This window comes from Acinonyx jubatus, chromosome F2, assembly GCF_027475565.1.
Source record: "Acinonyx jubatus isolate Ajub_Pintada_27869175 chromosome F2, VMU_Ajub_asm_v1.0, whole genome shotgun sequence".
NCBI lineage: Eukaryota > Metazoa > Chordata > Mammalia > Carnivora > Felidae > Acinonyx > Acinonyx jubatus.
The window spans coordinates 64,839,529-64,859,237 of record NC_069394.1 but is presented as its reverse complement, the minus strand read 5'-3'; the positions used below and the strand labels follow the sequence as shown (position 1 = coordinate 64,859,237).

Genomic DNA, 19,709 nt, shown 5'->3' with positions numbered 1-19,709 from the left:
AAAAAAAACCTGATGAAGAATTTGCCACATTGCTTCTCTTTAATCTGACATACCACCCTAGCTCCCCAACAATAAATACCTTAAAAAAATAAATTATTTAAAAATATTCTCTCTTTGCTACCAAAAACTCTTCAAAATTTATCCATTTCATACCATTACTAACAAAATCTAGCACATCATGCCCTGACAAGACACCTCATCCATTGCCTAAACCATGCTTTTTACTACCTGTCATTTGGTGTTTTCTGTTTTTGTCCTATTTTAGCTATTCTGCACAGATAGACATAAGACAGCAGAAACTGTCAAGGCAATGTTTAAAACTTATTAACTGATGAAGGTCAACAAGGCCAAGAAAGTTGAACCCTATATACGGGTCAATGATACAGGGTAGGACTTCCTTATCTAAAAGGATAAGAAGGGGCGCCTGGGTGGCTCAGTTGGTTAAATGTCGACTTCGGCTCAGGTCATGATCTCACAGTTTATGGGTTCGAGCCTTGCGTTGGGCTCTGTGCTGACAGGTCAGAGCCTGGAGCCTGCTTCAGATTCTGTGTTTCCCTCTCGCTCTGCTCCTCCCAACTCATGCTCTCTCTCTCTCAAAAGTAAATAAACATTAAAAAAAAATTACAAGGATAAGAATAAAAACACACTAAATATAGGGTAGGAGGGATCAGGAGAACCTTATCACTACCATAGTTCAGATTTCATTTAGCCCTGAATGAAAGTAAGATGAAGTTCCCTAGATTTCTAAAAGTTCTTCCTCATCCAGTGATACTAGAATTGTCCTACAAATATATGATAAAAATGTTCTTTTTAAATGTAATTTCAATGGGTGTACAAAGAGAAGATGTGAACACCTATGAAACACAGCTTAGAGTTGGAAATTTAGCTATCAATATATTTAGGGAATAAACTGCTTTGATTTGTATCAGTAAGAAAAAACTAAGACTTTATTTCCCCAAACTGTAATCAGCAAGCATTATCAACTGGATACATTCACCACAAAGTGCTGGTAGCCTATAAATGTGTAAGATTAACAGGACATCTGCTGTCCCCCATTTATACCTGAGTATCATTGGAAGAGACAGACAATCTGTCATCAGGTAAAGATGGTGTATATGCAACAGAAATTGGTGTTCCTGGAATTCCATTTGCTTGGATATTTTCACTGTCGCTACCATCCTCTATAGTTCCAATGTTGCCATCTGCACTTGCATTTAGAGTCGTCCTTTCTCCCATATCTAAAATGGTAAGAATAAAAAAACATGCAAATATATCTGACTTAAGTATACTGAAAAGGCACAAAGAGTATTTAAAACGCAACAATGGCAGGAAAGCAATGTGAAATAGTATGAATTGGCACCATTTAAAGGTTAGTATACTTAGTAGTAAGTATGCATTTGGAATACATCCAAATACAATCCTTAAGTAGCTCTAGCTATGAAACACACTCAGCTGATGAAAGGCTAACTGGGATGTGCCAAAAGAGAAGCTTACTTTTAGTCTATATTATCATCTACTAAACTTGGTTCTAATGAATGCTAATTCTTTAAGATGTTAAGACAGTGTCTTCCAAAAAAAAAAATATCCCATCATCAAGCAAGTTAGAGAAATACTGGGAAATAGCTTTCTTTATTACAGTCTTTAATTTGCTCTCCAAAGAGAATATATGATATGTAGTGTTTCCAAAATTTATTTTACAATGAGCTCCTCTTCCCCTTTTTAGAATACCTATTAATAACTCCATATTCTTTGGAACACATATATGGAAAAAATGGCCTATACCCCTGAATATTTTTTAGTATGTCACTCTGAATAATCATACTTTTAATTAATATAAACAGAAATAAATGATTTCTGGTAGAACAGATATTACAAATAATACCAAGTTTTGTAACTACTGTAGATATACTATGTTATTTTAAGAAAGAAATACATACATGTCTGTGGCCATAACTAGCAGGAAATTGCTCATTTCATGCTATCAATCAAAAGAGAACTATAAGCAAGGGAAATATACTATACTGAGTAGATTTTGAAATAGGAAAGACCTATGTTTCAATCGTGTCTTTCCCATTTAACTGGATAACTTATTTCATCTTTCTTTGTCTCAGTTTCTTCATCAGCAGCAAAAATAATGTTAATGAGGAATCACCAAAACACACATACCCTACACACACACAACACATAAAGAACATAAATGATTCACAATAAGTGGTAGCTATAATTCTGTAGATATATGGTAATATATGCCCAATTTCTGATTGATTCAGTAATGAAAGGAGTGTATCTCATGCCCCTACTCTAAAGCTGCTTTCTGCTCTCCAAATTAGAATATCCTAGATAGATTAAACTGGATAATTTCAAAGCATGTTTTGCAATTAACAACTGGTACATGAAGATACTGATAAAATATATTTGGGAAGCTCTGTGCTGCACAAAATAAGACACTAGTTTTTCCAGTAGACCTTTCTGGAGCTTTAACATGCTAGTGTTAGACATGCTAAATATACTATCTTAACTTCTTATATATATATTATGTGTATAATATATATGTATTTATGTGCTAAATGCTACTGCAGCTTTTAAATACATGTTATTTATTACATATATCTTACATATATGTTTAATAGCAAAGAATTCTCTGGAAGAAGTAAAAAAATTTAATAACAACTATCAGAAATGGATAATCCCTCAAAGCTTATTCCATTTTCTCTCAGTACCTAATTACATCTTCTCCCACTGCCTCCCCCCACCACTTTCCCTTAACAAATGACTTTCACATTCTACGTAGTTAAGAAGTTAGGTAACTCAACTAAGAAGTAGGTAGGCTACTTCAATCTCCCTTGTCCTACCATAAAGCTCCTTGACACCAATAATTTTTTCCCCCTCTTATTTCAGGGGAAAAAATATTCCTTTGAATTTCTAAAGTGAACTATTCATTCACCCTCAAATTCATCTCTTCTTGCATTCATTTGTGTCTTCCCTCCCCAAGTATTCTCTTTTAACATTACATTTTCATGTATATGACTGAATCTTCCTCATTACTTAACATACTCTAATCTTCTCACTGGAAAAAAATCTTCCTTTAACTCTTGCTATACCTCTGCTACTGCCCATTTTTCTCCTTTTTATTAAATTTCTAAGAGGAATAATCAATATTCACTGATGATACTTTTCTTCTTCCCTTCCTAGTATATTTCTCAAGAGAAATCAAAAACATTCTATGATTTTATTTTCAGGTTTTGAAGCCAGACATCCTTGAGTTGGAATCTTCATTTTACTGCTTCCTACAAGTTAACTTAAAATCTCTCAATTTTCTCATTGTAAAAAAGAGAATAGTACCAGCACCTAAACATCCCAGTGCTTGGGGAGGATTAAATGAATAAATGTAAGTAAAGCAAATAAAGTCATTTGGGATATACAGAAAGTACTTAATAGAGTTAGATATTATTATTCTCTCTGTTTTCTCCTCTAACTGTTCTCTAAACATTAAGTGTAGACTTTTGTTTTCAAGATGGTAAATAGAGTCAATTAAAAATTAACTTCTCCTTTGATAAATCCCACTGAAATTACTAGGAGAAATATAAACAAGAGACAGATGCGATGTTTCTAACATTATTGCTATATTTCATCAGTAAGTTTGATAATTGCTGGTCTGGTATTTTTCACTGGTATGAAAAAATTCAAGTTAAGACTGATTTGAAAAAAAAAAAAGTAAAATCACACCCAGACGCGCACGCGCACACACACACTCATATACTTAATTTGACAGAGTATCCTCCAAAAAACAATAGCAATTATCACACCTACTAGTGAAATACAGCAATGTTAAAAACAAAATGAGGCTCGAACTAATGTTATATAATAGAAACAAAAGGACAAAAATGAGGAATAAATACTGTAAAAGAAAAAAATACAAAATATATTTTTCACCAAGAAAACCCAAGATTATCAAATAAAAAAACGCTTAGAAAATATCAGAGTTCAGAAGATGAATAAATAGGAGGTAAATATGGAAAACAAGGGTTTTTCTATATTCCAATTAAATTAGGAAGTGGGAATTGTTTGTGGCCATTGCTTAAGTGCCAACAGTCAAAATGAAGTTCAATCCCTTTGTGACTTCTGACCAGAGCAAGAACTGTAAAAGTCATTTCAATGCACCTTCCCATATTTGCAGGGAGATTCTCCTCTTTCCAAAGAGCTGACACAGAAGTACACAGTTCGATCCACACACACCCAGAGGATGAGGAAGTACAGGCTGTATGAGGACACAACAGAGGTCAGCAAACTGGCAAAGTAGCTCAGGTGTATGGGAAGAAATACGTCATCTACACTTAGCAAATAGAGTGACAGAAGACAAATGGCACAGCTGCCCACATGGGCATTCACCCTAGCAGGATGGTTATCACTAGACTAAAACAGGACAAAGACCACAAAAAGATCCTTGAACATAAAGTCAAATCTCACCAAGAAAGAAAGAAAAAGGGCAAATATAAGGAAGAAACAACTGAGAAGATGCAGTAATAAAGTAATCTTATATATGACTTTATAAACTTAAAATGAAAAAAATAAATTAGGAAGTGTGGGAAAAAACTCATCCAAAATACTATCAAAACTAAAACAAAAAAGGGGCGCCTGGGTGGCTCAGTCGGTTAAGCATCTGACTTCAGCTCAGGTCATGATCTCATGGTCTGTGAATTCGAGCCTCACGTTGGGCTCTGTGCTGACAGCCTGGAGCCTGCTTCACATCTGTGTGTGTGTGTGTGTGTGTGTCTCTGTCCCTCCCCCACTTGTGTTCTGTCTCCCTCCCTCCCTCCCTCAAAAAATAAATGACATTAAAAAAAATTTTTGTTTAAAACAACTAGAACAAAAAACAGAAATAATTTAACAGGAAATGTGAAGGAGCCAAAGAAAGAAAACAATGAAATTTTACTGAGTGACATACAAGATTTGACTGAATGAACTTCTGTGTCTGGATAAGAAGGTTCAATACTACAAAGAAGATGCAGCTCCCCAAGTTAAGAACACAATATAACTCCAATCACTAATAAACTTTTTTTTAAATTCAATGAATTGGCTCTAAAGTTATGTAGCATACACTTAACAGATGTTTACAAAAACTGACTGGCAAGGGGATGGGGGACTTGCACTACAAAGATTAAAATGTACTATAAAATTAAAATATTTTAAACAATTCAACACTGAATAAAAATAAATAGCTCAATGTTACTACAGAGAAAACTCCAGCAGAATCATGTAGGATAAAATTGGCACTTCAAATTAATTGGGAAAGGATTATTCTATAGGTTAGCTATGCAATCTCATACTATACACGAAAAATTAATTTCAGATGAATTAAAGATCTGAATTCAAAAAATTAAAAAAGTATTAGAAAAATGTATAGCAGATTATTTCTGTAGTTTTGTGGTAAAATCCATTCTAAGCAAGACAAAAACAGAATTCACAAAGAAAAAGGCAGTATTTGTTAAATTTTTTATGTGGTCAAATATCTGCTCAGAACAGTAACCTAAGCAAAGGCTAAACAAAATGAAAATAAAACAAAGACTAGAAAAAAATATTTAAAATACACTGAATAAGGGTTCATTTCTTAATATGAATAAATCTTGAAATCAGAACAGAGAAACCAAAAAACTGAAAGGAAATCGCTAAGAAGTCATGAATAGGCAATTCAGAAAAGTATAAATAACCCATAGATACTCATTTGGACCATGAAACTGCCAACATTTAACCTACAAAAATAATGACTGCTCCCTGTGTTTTGACCCTACAAGTAATCAAAAACAAATTAAAATAAGATATAATCCATCTAGCAAAGTGATAATAAACAGCATTACATATAAATTTTAAATGCCCATACACTTTGATCAAAGTATTCCTTTTTTTAGAAGTGTATCCTAAAGTGCTAAAAGATATCTATAACAAGAATGCTCTTCAGAGCAGTGTATCAAAGTCAAAAGACTTGGGAAAATAATAAACTGAAAGAAAATATTCATAAAATATATCACAGAATCCTAATGTAAAAAGGATTCTTAAAAATTAAGGGAAAAAAATCAAGGACAACAGAAGGATGAAAACCTGATAGAATGAAGACATGAATAGATGATTCACTAAAAAAAGAAATACAATGGCCCTTACATAGGATATATTTAATTTCACTCATACAGAAATGCAAATTAAAACCCAACTAAGTAATGGATAAAGAAGATGTGGTATGCCTATACGATGGAATATTACTTAGCCATAAAAAGAAGGGAGTCTTGCTTTTTGCAACAACATGGATGGATCTAGAGGGTGTAATGATAAGTGAAATAAGTGAGAGAAAGACAATTATCATATGATTTCACTCATATGTGGACTTTAAGAAACAAAACAAATGAAGAAAGAAAAAAAGAAATAAACAGACTCCATTTAAATATAGAGTACTGGAGGTTACCAAAGGGGAAGTGGGGGATGGGTGAAATAGGTGAAGGAGATTAAGAGTACACTTATGATGAGCCCTGAGTAATGTACAGAATTGCTGAATCACTACACTGTATACCTGAAACTAACAGAACACTGAATATTAAATGCAGTAGAATTAAAAAAAATAAACTAAGAGTTCTCACCTAACAGGTTGGCAAAAATACAAAACTTTAAATTCCACTGGCAATTATGGATAAAAAGGAATTCTCACACATTGCTGGTAAGAGTGCAAAATGGTGCAACACTTGTGAAGGGATATTCAGCAACAGCTAATTAATTTTCATACTCATTTACCACCTGACCCAGTAATCTCACTTCTATGAATCTTCCCTCAAGATAAACCCCCACAAATACAAAACAATACAGATGTATATGGCTACTCACTGCAGCAATATCTGTAATAGGAAAGCACTGGAAACAACCAAAGTTCCTGTCAGTAGTGGATTGGTTAAATCAACTATGATACATCCACGTAATAGAGTCAAGAGACAAAAAAAATAAGGAAAGAAAATCTCTATCAACTGAAATAGAAGGATTCCTAGAATATATTAAACGAAAAAAAGGGGGACCAAAAAAAAAAAAGGGAGGAGACATACAGTGTTTTGCCAAAGAGAAATAATCAGAATACTTGCTTATTACTCTGGGAGAAATACACACACACATAAAGGATAAACTAAAAGGTAATGAAAGTGGCTACCTATGGAAGGTATGTCAGCAAAGGAAGGAATGGATAAAAGAATTCTTTGAGTCATATTTTATATAATTTTGACTTTGAATCATGTATAGGATCTTCAATGAAATAAAAACAAAACAGGGGCGCCTGGGTGGCTAAGTCAGTTGAGTGTCTGACTCTTGATTTGGCTCAGGTCAAGTTTTTGCAAAAATCAGGTTGTGGGATTGAGCCCTGCATCAATCAAGCCCTGCTTAGTATTCCCTCTCTCTCCCTCTGCTCCTCTTCCCGCTGGCTCTCTCTCTCTCTCTCTAAAATAAAAAATAAAAACAAAAATAAATTACATTAAATCAACAGTTAATACAGTTTACTACTGTAAATTCTGTAATTATAAATAGTATTATTATTCACCATTAGTAGAAAATGTACTAAATACATATGTAATTTTTTTTTTTTTGAACTTTAAATTAGTTGTTGCTGGTAATGATATACTGTTGCTGAGAATCTGGGATTTTACTGTGGGAAAAGGGAGATACAAATATGAAATGCTGGGAAAAGGGAGATACAAATATGAAATGCAGGAAGATGAAGAGAAACCTAGTGGCACTGGATGTGAACTACAACTATCAATATGATTTGTGATTGTAGATCTATCTCAGTACACTAGAAAGGCCAGGAAGTAACGACACCTCACTAGCACACCTAGTCTCTAAATACAATTGCCTACTAAAAAGAACAAAAACTCCTTAAAGAACTAACTGATTCCAGGGCTGAGGCAAGAGGAAGTTGAACGTTTAACTTAAAACATCTCACTGCTCCAGAAAACAAGAAGTGCTCCAAGATAATGGAATCACATCACAAAGACACAGGAGCTGGATTCCTATTAGCCAAATCGGGAACAAAGAATAATGACGGTAAATGATTATAATACACTGAATAACAAAAGAATTCATGAGTTCACAGTATTATTTTTTTTAAGGGGAAGCACTCTTATCTATAGAAAAGTGTCAATTAATGTTAGAATCATGAAATCACTATTTGGCAACCAATGTAGTATCTAAAGAAGTCAAGGATCATCAACGGATGCTAAAACCACTAAGTGGATGGATCCTCATATGACCTCAACCTATCACTCTCAAATTATTTCTTTCAGTTGACCCTTGAACAACACAGGGATTAGGAGTGCTGACCCCTCAAATAGTTAAAAAGCCACATATAACTTATGACTTCACAAAACTTAACTACTAATAGCCTCTGTTGCCCAGAAGTCTTACTGATAACATAAACAGTCGATAAACACATATTTTGTATATTACATGTATTATATATTGTATTCTTACAATCAAGTAAACTAGAAAAAATATAAAGAAAATCATTAAGAAAGAGAAAATACAAAGGCGCCTGGGTGGCTGAGTAGGTGCTGGACTCTTCAACTCAGCTCAGGTCTTGATCTCAGGGTCGTGAGTTCAAGGCTCGCACTGGGTATGAAGCCCACTTCAAAAAGAAAGATGGGGTACCTGGCTGAGTGTCCGACTTCAGCTCAGGTCATCATCTCACGGTTTGTGAGTTCAAGCCCTCCATCAGGCTCTGTGCTGTCAGTGCAGAGCCCACTTAGGATCTTCTCTCTCTCTCTCTCTCTCTCTGCCCCTCCCCTGCTTGTTCCCTCTCTCTCAAAAATAAACATTAAAAAAAGAAGAAGAAAAATACATTCATAGTACTGTATTTATGGGGAAAAATCCACATATAGTACACTCATGCAGTTCATTATTGAATGGTCAACTATAGTTATAAAGGGAAAAATGCTCCCTTACAATGAAGAGACCTAGTGCTCATCATTAACCAAGTGATCAAACATCATCACTAATATGGGTAACTTGTTATTTATCAATTAACATAACATGATGTAATAAGAAGTACCAACATTACCTATGCAGTATTCTTGCCAAATACATTTACTCTAAATCAGGAAACTGCCCTATCAACTCAAAATATGTAACATTCGACAAGACAATTTCATACTCTTTAACAAAAGGTAAGTGTTATGAAAGATGGGGGGAAAGACAAGAGAACTTGTTCTAAACTAATGAGACCAAAGAGACACAATCAAATGCAGTGAGTGTACCCAGATTGGGCCCTGTACTTAAAAAGGAAAAGGAAAAAAAGGATATAAGAGAGACGATTTGGGAATTTGGGAACATTATAAAATGTAGTATTTATATTAGATATCCTTGAAATAGTGTTAATTTTCTTAGGTGTGAAAACGAATTATGGTTATGTATGAGAATGCCTTTATTCTTAGAAAAGATATGCTGAAGTAACAGAGTAAAGCATCAGGATATATATAACCCATCTTTAAATGGTTCAGCAAAGGCAAGCAAAACACACACATTTACATACACGTATGTGTGTAGGTCTATTTAAACACACATAAAATGAATGTATCAAAATTTTTAACAACTACTGAATCCAGAGAAAGGGCATACAGGTGTTCATTGCACTGTTCTTTGGATTTTTCTCTAGGTATGAAAATGTTCTAAGTAAAAAGTTGCAGAAAAATCAAAGAAATTTCACTTCACACTCTGTATTGATATGTATTCAAGACTGGTAAAGAGTTTTTTGCAAAGGGCCAGTTAGTAAACATTTTAGGCTTTGCAGGCCATATGGTCCGTGGTGCAAAGACAGCCACTGTAGGCAATACATAAATAAGCATGTGTTCTAAAAAAGCAATATTTACAAAAATAGGCAATGGGCTAAATTTAGCTCATGAGACATAATTCGCCATCCCCTAACATGTATTACTAAACTTCTAAAGAATGCATGGGCACATAATGCTCTTTCTTCCCTGACTGTAAGTTTACAAGGGTTTTTGTTTTTAAATTCAGACTTCCCAGGAGCATGGCCTCTTGTTTAGTCTCTATACTTGCCCATTCAATGATTTTATGGCTTTAACTACTAATTTATAACAAAATGACTCCCATCTATAGCACCTGTCTTGATATCTTAGGCCAGATTTCTAGATTTCTATTATGTGTATCATAAAATTTCCACATGGATGGTGCACTAAAAAATTAGTAATTTTTTCTCCCAAGCCAACTTTTCCTCCAACATAATTTAATTCTACCAATTCCACAACCATCCACCTACCCATTTAGACTCAGAAACTGGGATACCACCAAAGCAGAGATGAGTTAACATAGCAGGCCCAAGACTGCCTATCCTTAGAAAGGCCTCCTTGCAAGGTTGGTCCTTGGCTGGGACCTGGAACTACATTTTGGAAGGGTTTGCACTATTCCCAGAACTAGTTAAGAGTGGCTTACTGTGCCTAAACTGTACAAATAATGTGGTTTATGCTAAATACAGCTTTCCTTCTGGAAATCTGAAATTTGGGTACATGCAAGTAGAGGGTGCCAATAAAACTTTGGGCACTTAGTCTAATGAGCTACTCTGGTAGCCAACACCTACAATCTGATATGGAGGAATTAAGCGCTTCCTGTGTGACTTGTACAGGGAGAGGGCTCTTGGAAGTATGCACCTGATTTCCTTCAGACATTGCCCCACATGTCTTTTCCCTCTGATGATTTTGTATCGTACTCTTACATGGTAAAAATTTTAGTGGTGAGTATAATTATATGATGAGTCCTATGAGTCCCTCTAGTAAATCACAAAACCTTGAGATATTCTTGGGGTCTTTGACATACCTTATAATTTCTTTTTCAGCAAGGTATTTAATCAGTTGCAAGGTCTTTTTTTTTAATGATTTTTTTAAGTTTATTTATTTATATTGAGAGAGAGCCAGCAGGGGAGGGGAAGACAGAGAAAGAGAAAAAGAGAGAGAGAGAGAGAGAGAGAGAGATTGAATGAATGAACGAATGAATCCCAAGCAGGCTCTGCGCTGTCAATGCAGAGTCTGACGCAGGGCTCAATCCCACGAACCATAAGATCATGACCTGAGCTGAGATCAACAGTTGGACAAGTAACCAACTTGAGCCACCCAGGCACCCCAGTTGCAAAGCCTACTTGATTCAACATTCGATATCTCACTTCTCATTCACATTTTCTTCATTTCCACTGTTTCTGTCCTGCTGAGGATTCCATTACAGCACTGGTCTCCTATTGTACTTTCTACTTCCGCACTTCCTTCTTCTAACAGAATAATTCTAATCATTCCATCTATTAATTAAAAAAATTCATAATGGTAACTCATTTTGTGATAGAATAAAGTCTAAAATCCTAAACTTTAAATTAGTAAGCTTAAGATTTCTTTAACCTTAGGGGTGCCTGGGTGGCTCAGTCAGTTAAGTGTCCAAATCTTGATTTCAGCTCAGGTCATGATCTCATGGTTCCAAGTTTGAGCCCCACAGCCACTCAGGCTATGTGCTGACAGAGCAGAGCCTACTTAAAGTTCTCCCTCTCCCTCTCTTCCCTGCCCCCCTTAAAAAAAAACAAAGAGGACCGCCTGGGTGGTTCAGTCAGTTGAGCATCTGACTTGAGCTCAGGTCATGAACTCATGGTGTTTATGAGTTCAAGCTCTGCATCGGGCTCTGCACTAACAGCTCAAAGCCTGGAGCCTGCCTCAGATTCTGTGTCTCCCTGTCTCTCTGCACCTCCCCTCCCCCCAGCCCCTCTGCCCAGCTCACACGCTCTCTCAAAAATAAATAAACATTAAAAAAAAATCTCTTTAACCTTAGTTTCTATTGTATGACATCACATACTCTATACTTCAGCCAAACTACCACCTGCCAATTCCCAAACCATCCTCTCCTCTAAATCTGAACTAACAGAGTTTCCAATACATCAAATACCATTCCCCAAACTTGTGTGAATCCATATAGTCTAAGTTCAAGTGTCATCACCTACATGAAGTCCTCCCGGATCATTTTAGAAATAATCACTTTTTACAAAATTTTAATAGGATGTTAGCTATTTCTTTCTAACGGCACTTATCACTTTATACCTTGTATTAGTCTTACATACATACATTCCAGAACCCCCTTCTTCCAGAGCATGGTCTATCTTGGATTAACTTTTGTATCCTCCTACAGTGCCACACAACTGTACGTACTTCCTTAGTATTTGCTGAATGAAAAGATGAAAAAACAAGAAGGCAATCAGATGAATGCCTGGTTCTAGTGTTTCATTAAAGGAGAAAAGATATTCTTAGAAAGAATGGTAATATAAAAGGGAGTTAGTATGGCTGAAACAGTATTCTTCTCATTCAAGAGCCATACTGTACATACATTTAATCATATATGTAGAAGTATACGTAGCAAGGTTCTATGCTTAGTCCTGGGCAAGATACCATGAATTAAATAAGCTTCAGTGGATTAGTCTCAAATCTAATCCTATCTATAAATAATATTATTTATGGAAAATGGGAGATAAAATCCTAACAAACTGTAATAAAACATCTTTATAGTATTACAAAGATATATCCATAAGATATGACCTGCCCCTGTATCAATTATACCTTGGTTGTGACAATAAAGGTATAAGAAAGCCTAATTTTTTTCAAAAAAAGACATGAAATACTCAAAACTGAATCAATTTAAATATTTTCGTTATCAAGTTTCATGCATTTAGGAGTATAAAGAATATATCTCTACCATCAAAACACAAAAACAAAGCAATGAAATGGCATCAACTTTTTCTCAATGGGGAGGGGGAGTAACGGATTATTATAAAAGACTGTAACTGAACCTAGAGAAAAAGAGAGAGTTAATTCTTTGATAATTAAAAACATTTAAATATTTTTTTCTATACACACACTCTAATTTGAGAAAGAGCTTATATATTTGCCCTTTTTGTTCCACATATAAATAGTCTCCATAGTTAGATGAAATATCAAAGAATAAACTAATTTTGAGTGAAACACACTACCTCCAACAACGATGTTCACCATTTCTTCTACAATGCTCTGTACAATGTCTTGTGGCTTTTCCTCACAGTCATGGTTTTCTCCATCATATAATATGTCATTTTTAGATAATGCTTTAAAAAATAAAAATCCAAGAAAACATTATTTGAATTTTTTGGAAACTTTTACCAAACATTTAAAATTAAAAACTTTGCTAAACAATTAAGAATAAAAGAAAATCCAATGGATAACATGAAACTAGAAGTAAATTAATTACAAGTTAAACATTCAGAATTCATAACTATACCAAATTTACAATATTTTATAAATTTAAGTCAATTTCAAAAATGATTCATTTGACAAACTATTAAATGATCATTCAACTTAAGCAAATTTTCTAGATTATTCCTTCAGAAGCTAAACATTTAAAGTATTTTGAATGAAAGATTTCTAACATGTCTGACATACTTATCAAGTAATATGTTAAATGTAACTAAAGCCTGCATTGATCAATTCCGTTTATCAATAATGTGCCTTTGTATTTGTGAAGTCTCTGAAGACAAAGAGACAGGGCCATGTGGGCCTCCAACAGTGCATTCCAGCCCTTCCTTACTGTTTCTTCCCCAAACCAATCTATATACCCAATGTAAAACTAAATTTAATAAATAAAAAAGGATTCATTCTCCAATTTAACAATCAAACAGACATATATGCCCAAGAGAACTTCTGAACAGCTTAAGAGAAACTGATAAACCTTGACATTCCAGAGTTAGCTTGCAGATAAAAATAGGATTTCTACTGGCTGTTTTGAAATGTTGCAAATACCTCAGGAAGGCTCACTTAACATTTTCGGACACTTTGGGATCAAGGACCCTGTTCTGCCCTACTCCAAACAGCATCAGACTGCACATTAGCTGATAGTGCTAACACCCTCATCCCAACTCACACTGCCCTCCAGAAACCTGTCCTCCCTATTGTTCACTGCTCCTAATCTACTGTTTGCTACACTCTACAGAATACTGAATGCCACAACGGGAAATCTGATAAAGAAGCATACCAATCAGTACACTTATTTTATAAAAAATCTAAATATAGTAATAACACAAGATTCTTCGGTGGAGTAAAAACATATAAGATGTTTTGACAGATAATTTTTCTGCCACCCTTAAGCTTTGTATTTCTGTCCTCTAGCTGCCTAAAATTATCTAGAGTCTGAAAGTTAGTTTCAACAAAACTAAATATACAGTCACTAATATGTGTACAAAATAGTGAATCATGAGTCAGTTCTCAAATTATCTGACAGAAATAGCGGTATTTATTACACATAGGAAATCATTAGCGAAGTTAACTATTATGTCCAAAGTCACATAACTAATAAGTGACAGAGATGTAATTCAAAGCAAACTCTAGAGCTCTCTTAATCAATGGTTCTCAGGCAGAATTTTCATTTTTATCAGCTGTTGGGAGAAAAACACCTACAGGGCCAAAATAATCATGACTCTACCACAGCAAATTATGTCTTATTTATAATTCTGTATCCTACAAGGTGACTTGCACACAGTAGATGCTTCCATTCCTTGAGTCTCAGCCCATGTTACTTTTTCTGTCATAAAATTTCTTAAATTTTCTAGCCAGCCAATTTCAACTCCTATCCACCAAGATTCAACCAAAACATCATTACTTTCTCTATAAAGGTATTGTTTAACTCTTCTCAGAATTACCTTGTGCAGGTCACTTTCAGGATACTTATCACATTATACCTCATTTATATATGCCTGACCATCCAGGCAAACCATGGGCACCCTTAGAACAATGTCTTTATCTCTATCAGCTTTTTAACCTCAAGTGCCACATAGTGCCTAGGATACAGTATGCTAAATAAATATTTGCTGAATGCATGAAGAAATGAAGAAATAAAGTCCCAGCTTTATTAGAGATCAGTCCTTTGAATCAGCCTCTTACAAACTCACAGTAAAAGTAGGTGAAATCTGGCAAGAGCTGGCTAGAAAAATGTAAATCATATAAGCAGCATAGATTTACTATTAGCTTGGGTACTGTGAATGCTTAGATTTATCAAAATTATCCCTTTTTAAAAAACGTTTGTTTATTTTGAGAGAGAGAGAGAGAGAGAGGCAGGGAGGGAGGGGGGAAGGAACGGGAAAAGAGAAAATCCCAAGGAGGCTCCATGCTGTCAGCCAAGAGCCCAATGTGAGGCTTGATCTCACAAACCGTGAGATCACAACCTGAGCCGAAATCCAGAGTTGTACGCTTAACTAAGTCACCCAGGCACCCCAAAGTTACCCCTTTTAAAATAAAGAGTAAAGCACTATTAAAAGCATTAAAAAGGCATCTAATCATGCCACTGCTGATGTTCATCCCACTATTACATTATAAAAAAGATGTGGTAGAAAAAAATCAACGGCTGAAAATATATTACAGAAGTCCTTTCTCAAAGAAAAATACAGAATTCAGATGAACTGTAACTAAGACCTAACCATCCTACTTCCATGCAAACATAGTAAACAGGCAACAGAATTTCCATCATTTTTTGATGGAAGTTAATAAGAAACAAAGGGAACAACAAAACTCCCTAGCAGTTTTATAAACTAGCTAAAGCTGAAAATAATGTCTGGGAGGAAAAAAAAAAATGACTTCATGTGATTATTTTTAGAGAAACAAATTAGTAAAATAAATAAATGTAATTTAATTTTTGTAATCTTGCAACCCTTTTCTTTTTTAAAAAATACTTATTTTAAGAGACCGAGAATGCACATGAGTTGGGGCGGGGGGGGGGGGGGGGGGGGGCGGGTAGAAAGAGAGGAGAGAGTATTCCAAGCAGGCTCTGTGCTATCAGTGTGGAGCCTGACACAGGGCTAGAGCTCACAAATCAGGAGATCATGACCTGGGCCAAAATCAAGAGTTGGATGCTCAATTGACTGAGCCATCCAGGTACCCCTTCTAACCTTTCTCTTACAAATAAATTTACTCAGAAAAATACTATCAGAGAACATCTCAATTTTAGGGCTTACTATACATCAGGATATAAAAATATTTTTGTATGTTAGGTGGTTACTCTATTTTTATACTTAATTTCAGTACTTTTAGACAATAGTATTTTCTGAACCAGTAACACATTGATGCCCTAAAACTTGCAGTCACATTCCAGAAAATCTTATAAACAGATCTTTTGTTTGTTGTGAAACTTTTAAGAAAAGTGAAGTTCCTATATGACATGGTAACAAACATTCAAGACCCCCTTTGGTAACATGTACCTTCTCCAAAACAAGTCTGTAAATTGTACTGTTCATGAGATGCCAGTGAATGCATAGTATTAATAGATATCCTGTATTTTGAAGTCAACTAAATTCACTACCTAGGATGGAAAACATCCACAACTAACCACCATGTGTCTGCTATCCATTAAATCACATTACCCTTTCCACATTTCTTTCCCAAACATGCATGCCTACACTCTTCCCTTAACATGTCCCACAACCCCTTCTCAAAAAGATTACTTTCAGCTGCAGTTGCCTGATCAGCTTCAGTCTGTTCATTTTCTGCACTGGAAATATCAGATCCATTTTCAGGTTCTGTGTCATCCTGAAGGCTTTTATCCACATCATTTGTATGGGAATCAAGGTCCCCTTCATGTTCTTGGGTCATATGATCAACAGTTTGAGGTGGCAAATATCTAAGTTGAGGTGATTCAGGCTCATGATGGCTTACTGGAGACTGCAACAGATGATGATGCTGCCGATGCCTTTCTTTTTCCATTTGTTTGGCTTCCTGCAACTGGAAAGAAATAATTTCCCATATTAGTAAAATAAGTTGTTTAAAATTTGGAAGGATAATGTTATGCTCAACTATAAATCCTTTATATAAAGGTGTCATTTTGTCTCTGGGATTAGAAATTGTAGTCCATCAGAAGCAAAGAACATAAAATATACTAAAAACACACAAGAACAAGTAACAGTGGTTACTTCTTAGAGGGACGGAAATTGGTACATAAAAACAGAGATAAAGTCTTTCAGTACATATCTTCTCTTCACTATTTTTGGTGTTTGAATCATGTGACTGTATAACCTAAGCAAAATTTACAAAACTGAAATAAATTTTAATAGTCTCAGAATAATAATTGGATTAATGCAAACAGTGGATTTTCCTAAAATCAAAATTTCACTAAGGGAGGGAAAAAGTGAATGGGGAAATAAAACACACACTCATTTTACTTATACATACATAAACAAATGAAATCTAGATACACAAGAAAATAGTCAATGATAATGGTTACTTATGGGGGGGGGGGTTAGGAAATGACCAAATTAGAAACAAGGGTCAGAGGGAATTTTCAGTGTATACTCTTCTGTAACATGTTCTTATGTCACATTGTCAAATGTCATTTAAATAAAAATAATAAAATTACATACAATAAATAAAATCACAATGAGTACTTAAATGTCTCTGTCCAGTCATCTTAATAAGGATGAAAAAATCATATCAACAAATGTTTAAGAGACCTGTCATTATTATATATAGAATACCACCTGTAAAACTGGCTTACTTGTAAGATGCTAAACCAGTAACAAACAGAATCACAGAGTTTCATTTTTTAGCACTTTACTGCTTTCAAATACAACTCTTTTGGTCCTCATAACTGAAGAATAAGAATGATTCTCACAGGATGCTTCGATGGCTGTCAGTTCAGCATCCAACTCTTGATTTTGGCTCAGGTCTTGATCTCAGAGTTCAGGAGTTCGAGCCCTCTCAGCTGGGCTCTGCACTGACAACATGCAGCCTGCTTGAGAGTCTCTCTCCCTCTCTCTCTGCTGCCCCTCCCCAGTTTGTGCACACTCTCTGTCTCTCTCTCGATAAATAAATAAATTTTATATATATATGAAAAAAGAATGATTCTCACAGAATTAATTTCCATAATGGTAAATACTGTCAAGTAAGAACATTTCATATTTCTTAGTAATATTCCATTTTATGTGGAAACACCAGAATTATATGAATGTATAAAATATATTTAAACTAAAAGATTTTAATGCCCAAAGTGCCAATGCCAAAATTCCTTATAATAAACATGTCTAAATCCATGTTTTACAGATAAAGAAAATGATGCACATGACTATTTGCACAGCTGGAATCAGAACAGAATTTTCAGACTGATACTTTAGCCCATTCAGGAGAAAGTCAATCTCCAAAGTAGCAGTGAAGAACCTATGCCTTGCAATCCAATCCCACCCTCAGGCTAAGCTTCAACAGATAGGCAATGTGGTTTAGTGGAACAAGCACATGCTTTGGAATCACCTACAGGCATGGTGTCCAATTCTAGTTCTATTTATTCTAGCATTTCTATAACTCTAGAAATATCCTTAAAAAAAAAAAAAGCAATGTTATTGCATGAAAATAAACCTTTAAACATTTTCTACACACTTCCCTAGTTTCTAGATGGGTTTCTCAACATCAGTACTATTGACATTTTAGGTGAGATAGTTTTTGTTGTGGAGGGGTACTGTGTGGTATACTGCAGGGTGTTTAGCAATGTCCCTAGCCTCTACCTGCTATGTGCCAGTAACAGCCTCCCCGTCCCAGTCATGATAATCAAGAGCCTCAAGTGTGGCCTCAGGGGCAAAAAAACACTGTTCTATAGAAAGAAATTAGCATTTTCTCCTTTGAAAATATTTTAGACCTAAACATTTTATAGAAAGTTTTATATGAGTAGGAGGAAGGGAAAGGTTATTAATGGTATATGTAAGTGAATTAGACTTCTAGCTTACAATATTTTAGCAAATGTTCAAGTTAAATCAGTCTGCTCCCCACTTTTTTTTCTTTCTCTCTCCTGTCTTTTTTTTCTATAATTTTACATAGCACAGAACTAAATACCCTTCATGACATGAAACATATTCACAGCTTTTATCAAAATTCAGTTATATATTTATTTGTGTGATTATCTGTTTAAGGTTCATCTTTCCCTTCTATGCCCCACAGTTTTTAAGATCTTTCAAGGTAGTAGTCAAGTTGGTTTTGCCCATCACTACAACTGAAACTGAGAACAGTGCTAGGAACATAAGTAATATAATAAAAACTTGTTGCAATCCCTATCAAAATAACACCAGCATTCTTCACAGAGCTAGAACAAACAATCTTAAAATTTGTATGGAACCAGAGTAGACCCCGAATAGCCAAAGCAATCTTGAAAAAGAAAACCAAATGATATATACAATGGAATACTACTTGGCAATGAGAAAGAATGACATCCTGCCATTTGCAGCAGGATGGATGGAACTGGAGGGTATTATGCTAAGTGAAATAAGTCAGTCAGAGAAAGACAGATATTATATGTTTTCACTCATATGTGGATCTTGAGAAACTTAACAGATGACCACGGGGGAAGGGAGGGGGAAAAATAGTTACAAACAGAGAGAGAGGGAGGCAAACCATAAGAGACCCTTAAATACAGAGAACAAACCGAGGGTTGATGGGGGGTGGGGGTGACGGGAAAGTGGGTGATGGGCATTGAGGAGGGCACTTGTTGGGATGAGCACTGGGTGTTGTATGGAAGCCAATTTGACAATAAATTATATTAATTAAAAAGAAAGGAAGGAAGGAAGGAAGAAAGGGATAACCAAAGCTGGAGGCATCACAATCCCAGACTTCAAGATGTATTACAAGGCTGTAATCATCAAGACAGTATGGTAC

The 19,709-nt window shown here is 35.1% G+C and overlaps 1 protein-coding gene and 1 pseudogene across 3 annotated transcripts in view; one reads left to right on the top strand and one right to left on the bottom strand.

Annotated features, from left to right (window-relative positions):
* The window catches only part of ARFGEF1 (ADP ribosylation factor guanine nucleotide exchange factor 1), a 148,644-nt gene that overhangs the window by 68,344 nt on the left and 60,591 nt on the right, over window positions 1–19,709 (bottom strand). For 2 of the 3 annotated variants that reach the window (XM_053208616.1, XM_027042773.2), the window contains exons 6-8: window positions 16,523–16,799; window positions 13,031–13,141; window positions 1,063–1,238 (exon numbers count right to left, since the gene is read on the bottom strand). In XM_053208616.1, coding sequence (XP_053064591.1) covers window positions 1,063–1,238; window positions 13,031–13,141; window positions 16,523–16,799 — 564 coding nt within the window. Of the gene's footprint in view, window positions 1–1,062; window positions 1,239–12,131; window positions 12,230–13,030; window positions 13,142–16,522; window positions 16,800–19,709 lie in introns of those variants that run through there. The other variant, XM_027042775.2, reaches the window with a different exon arrangement.
* LOC106971273 (60S ribosomal protein L26-like) lies at window positions 4,032–4,635 on the top strand (annotated as a pseudogene).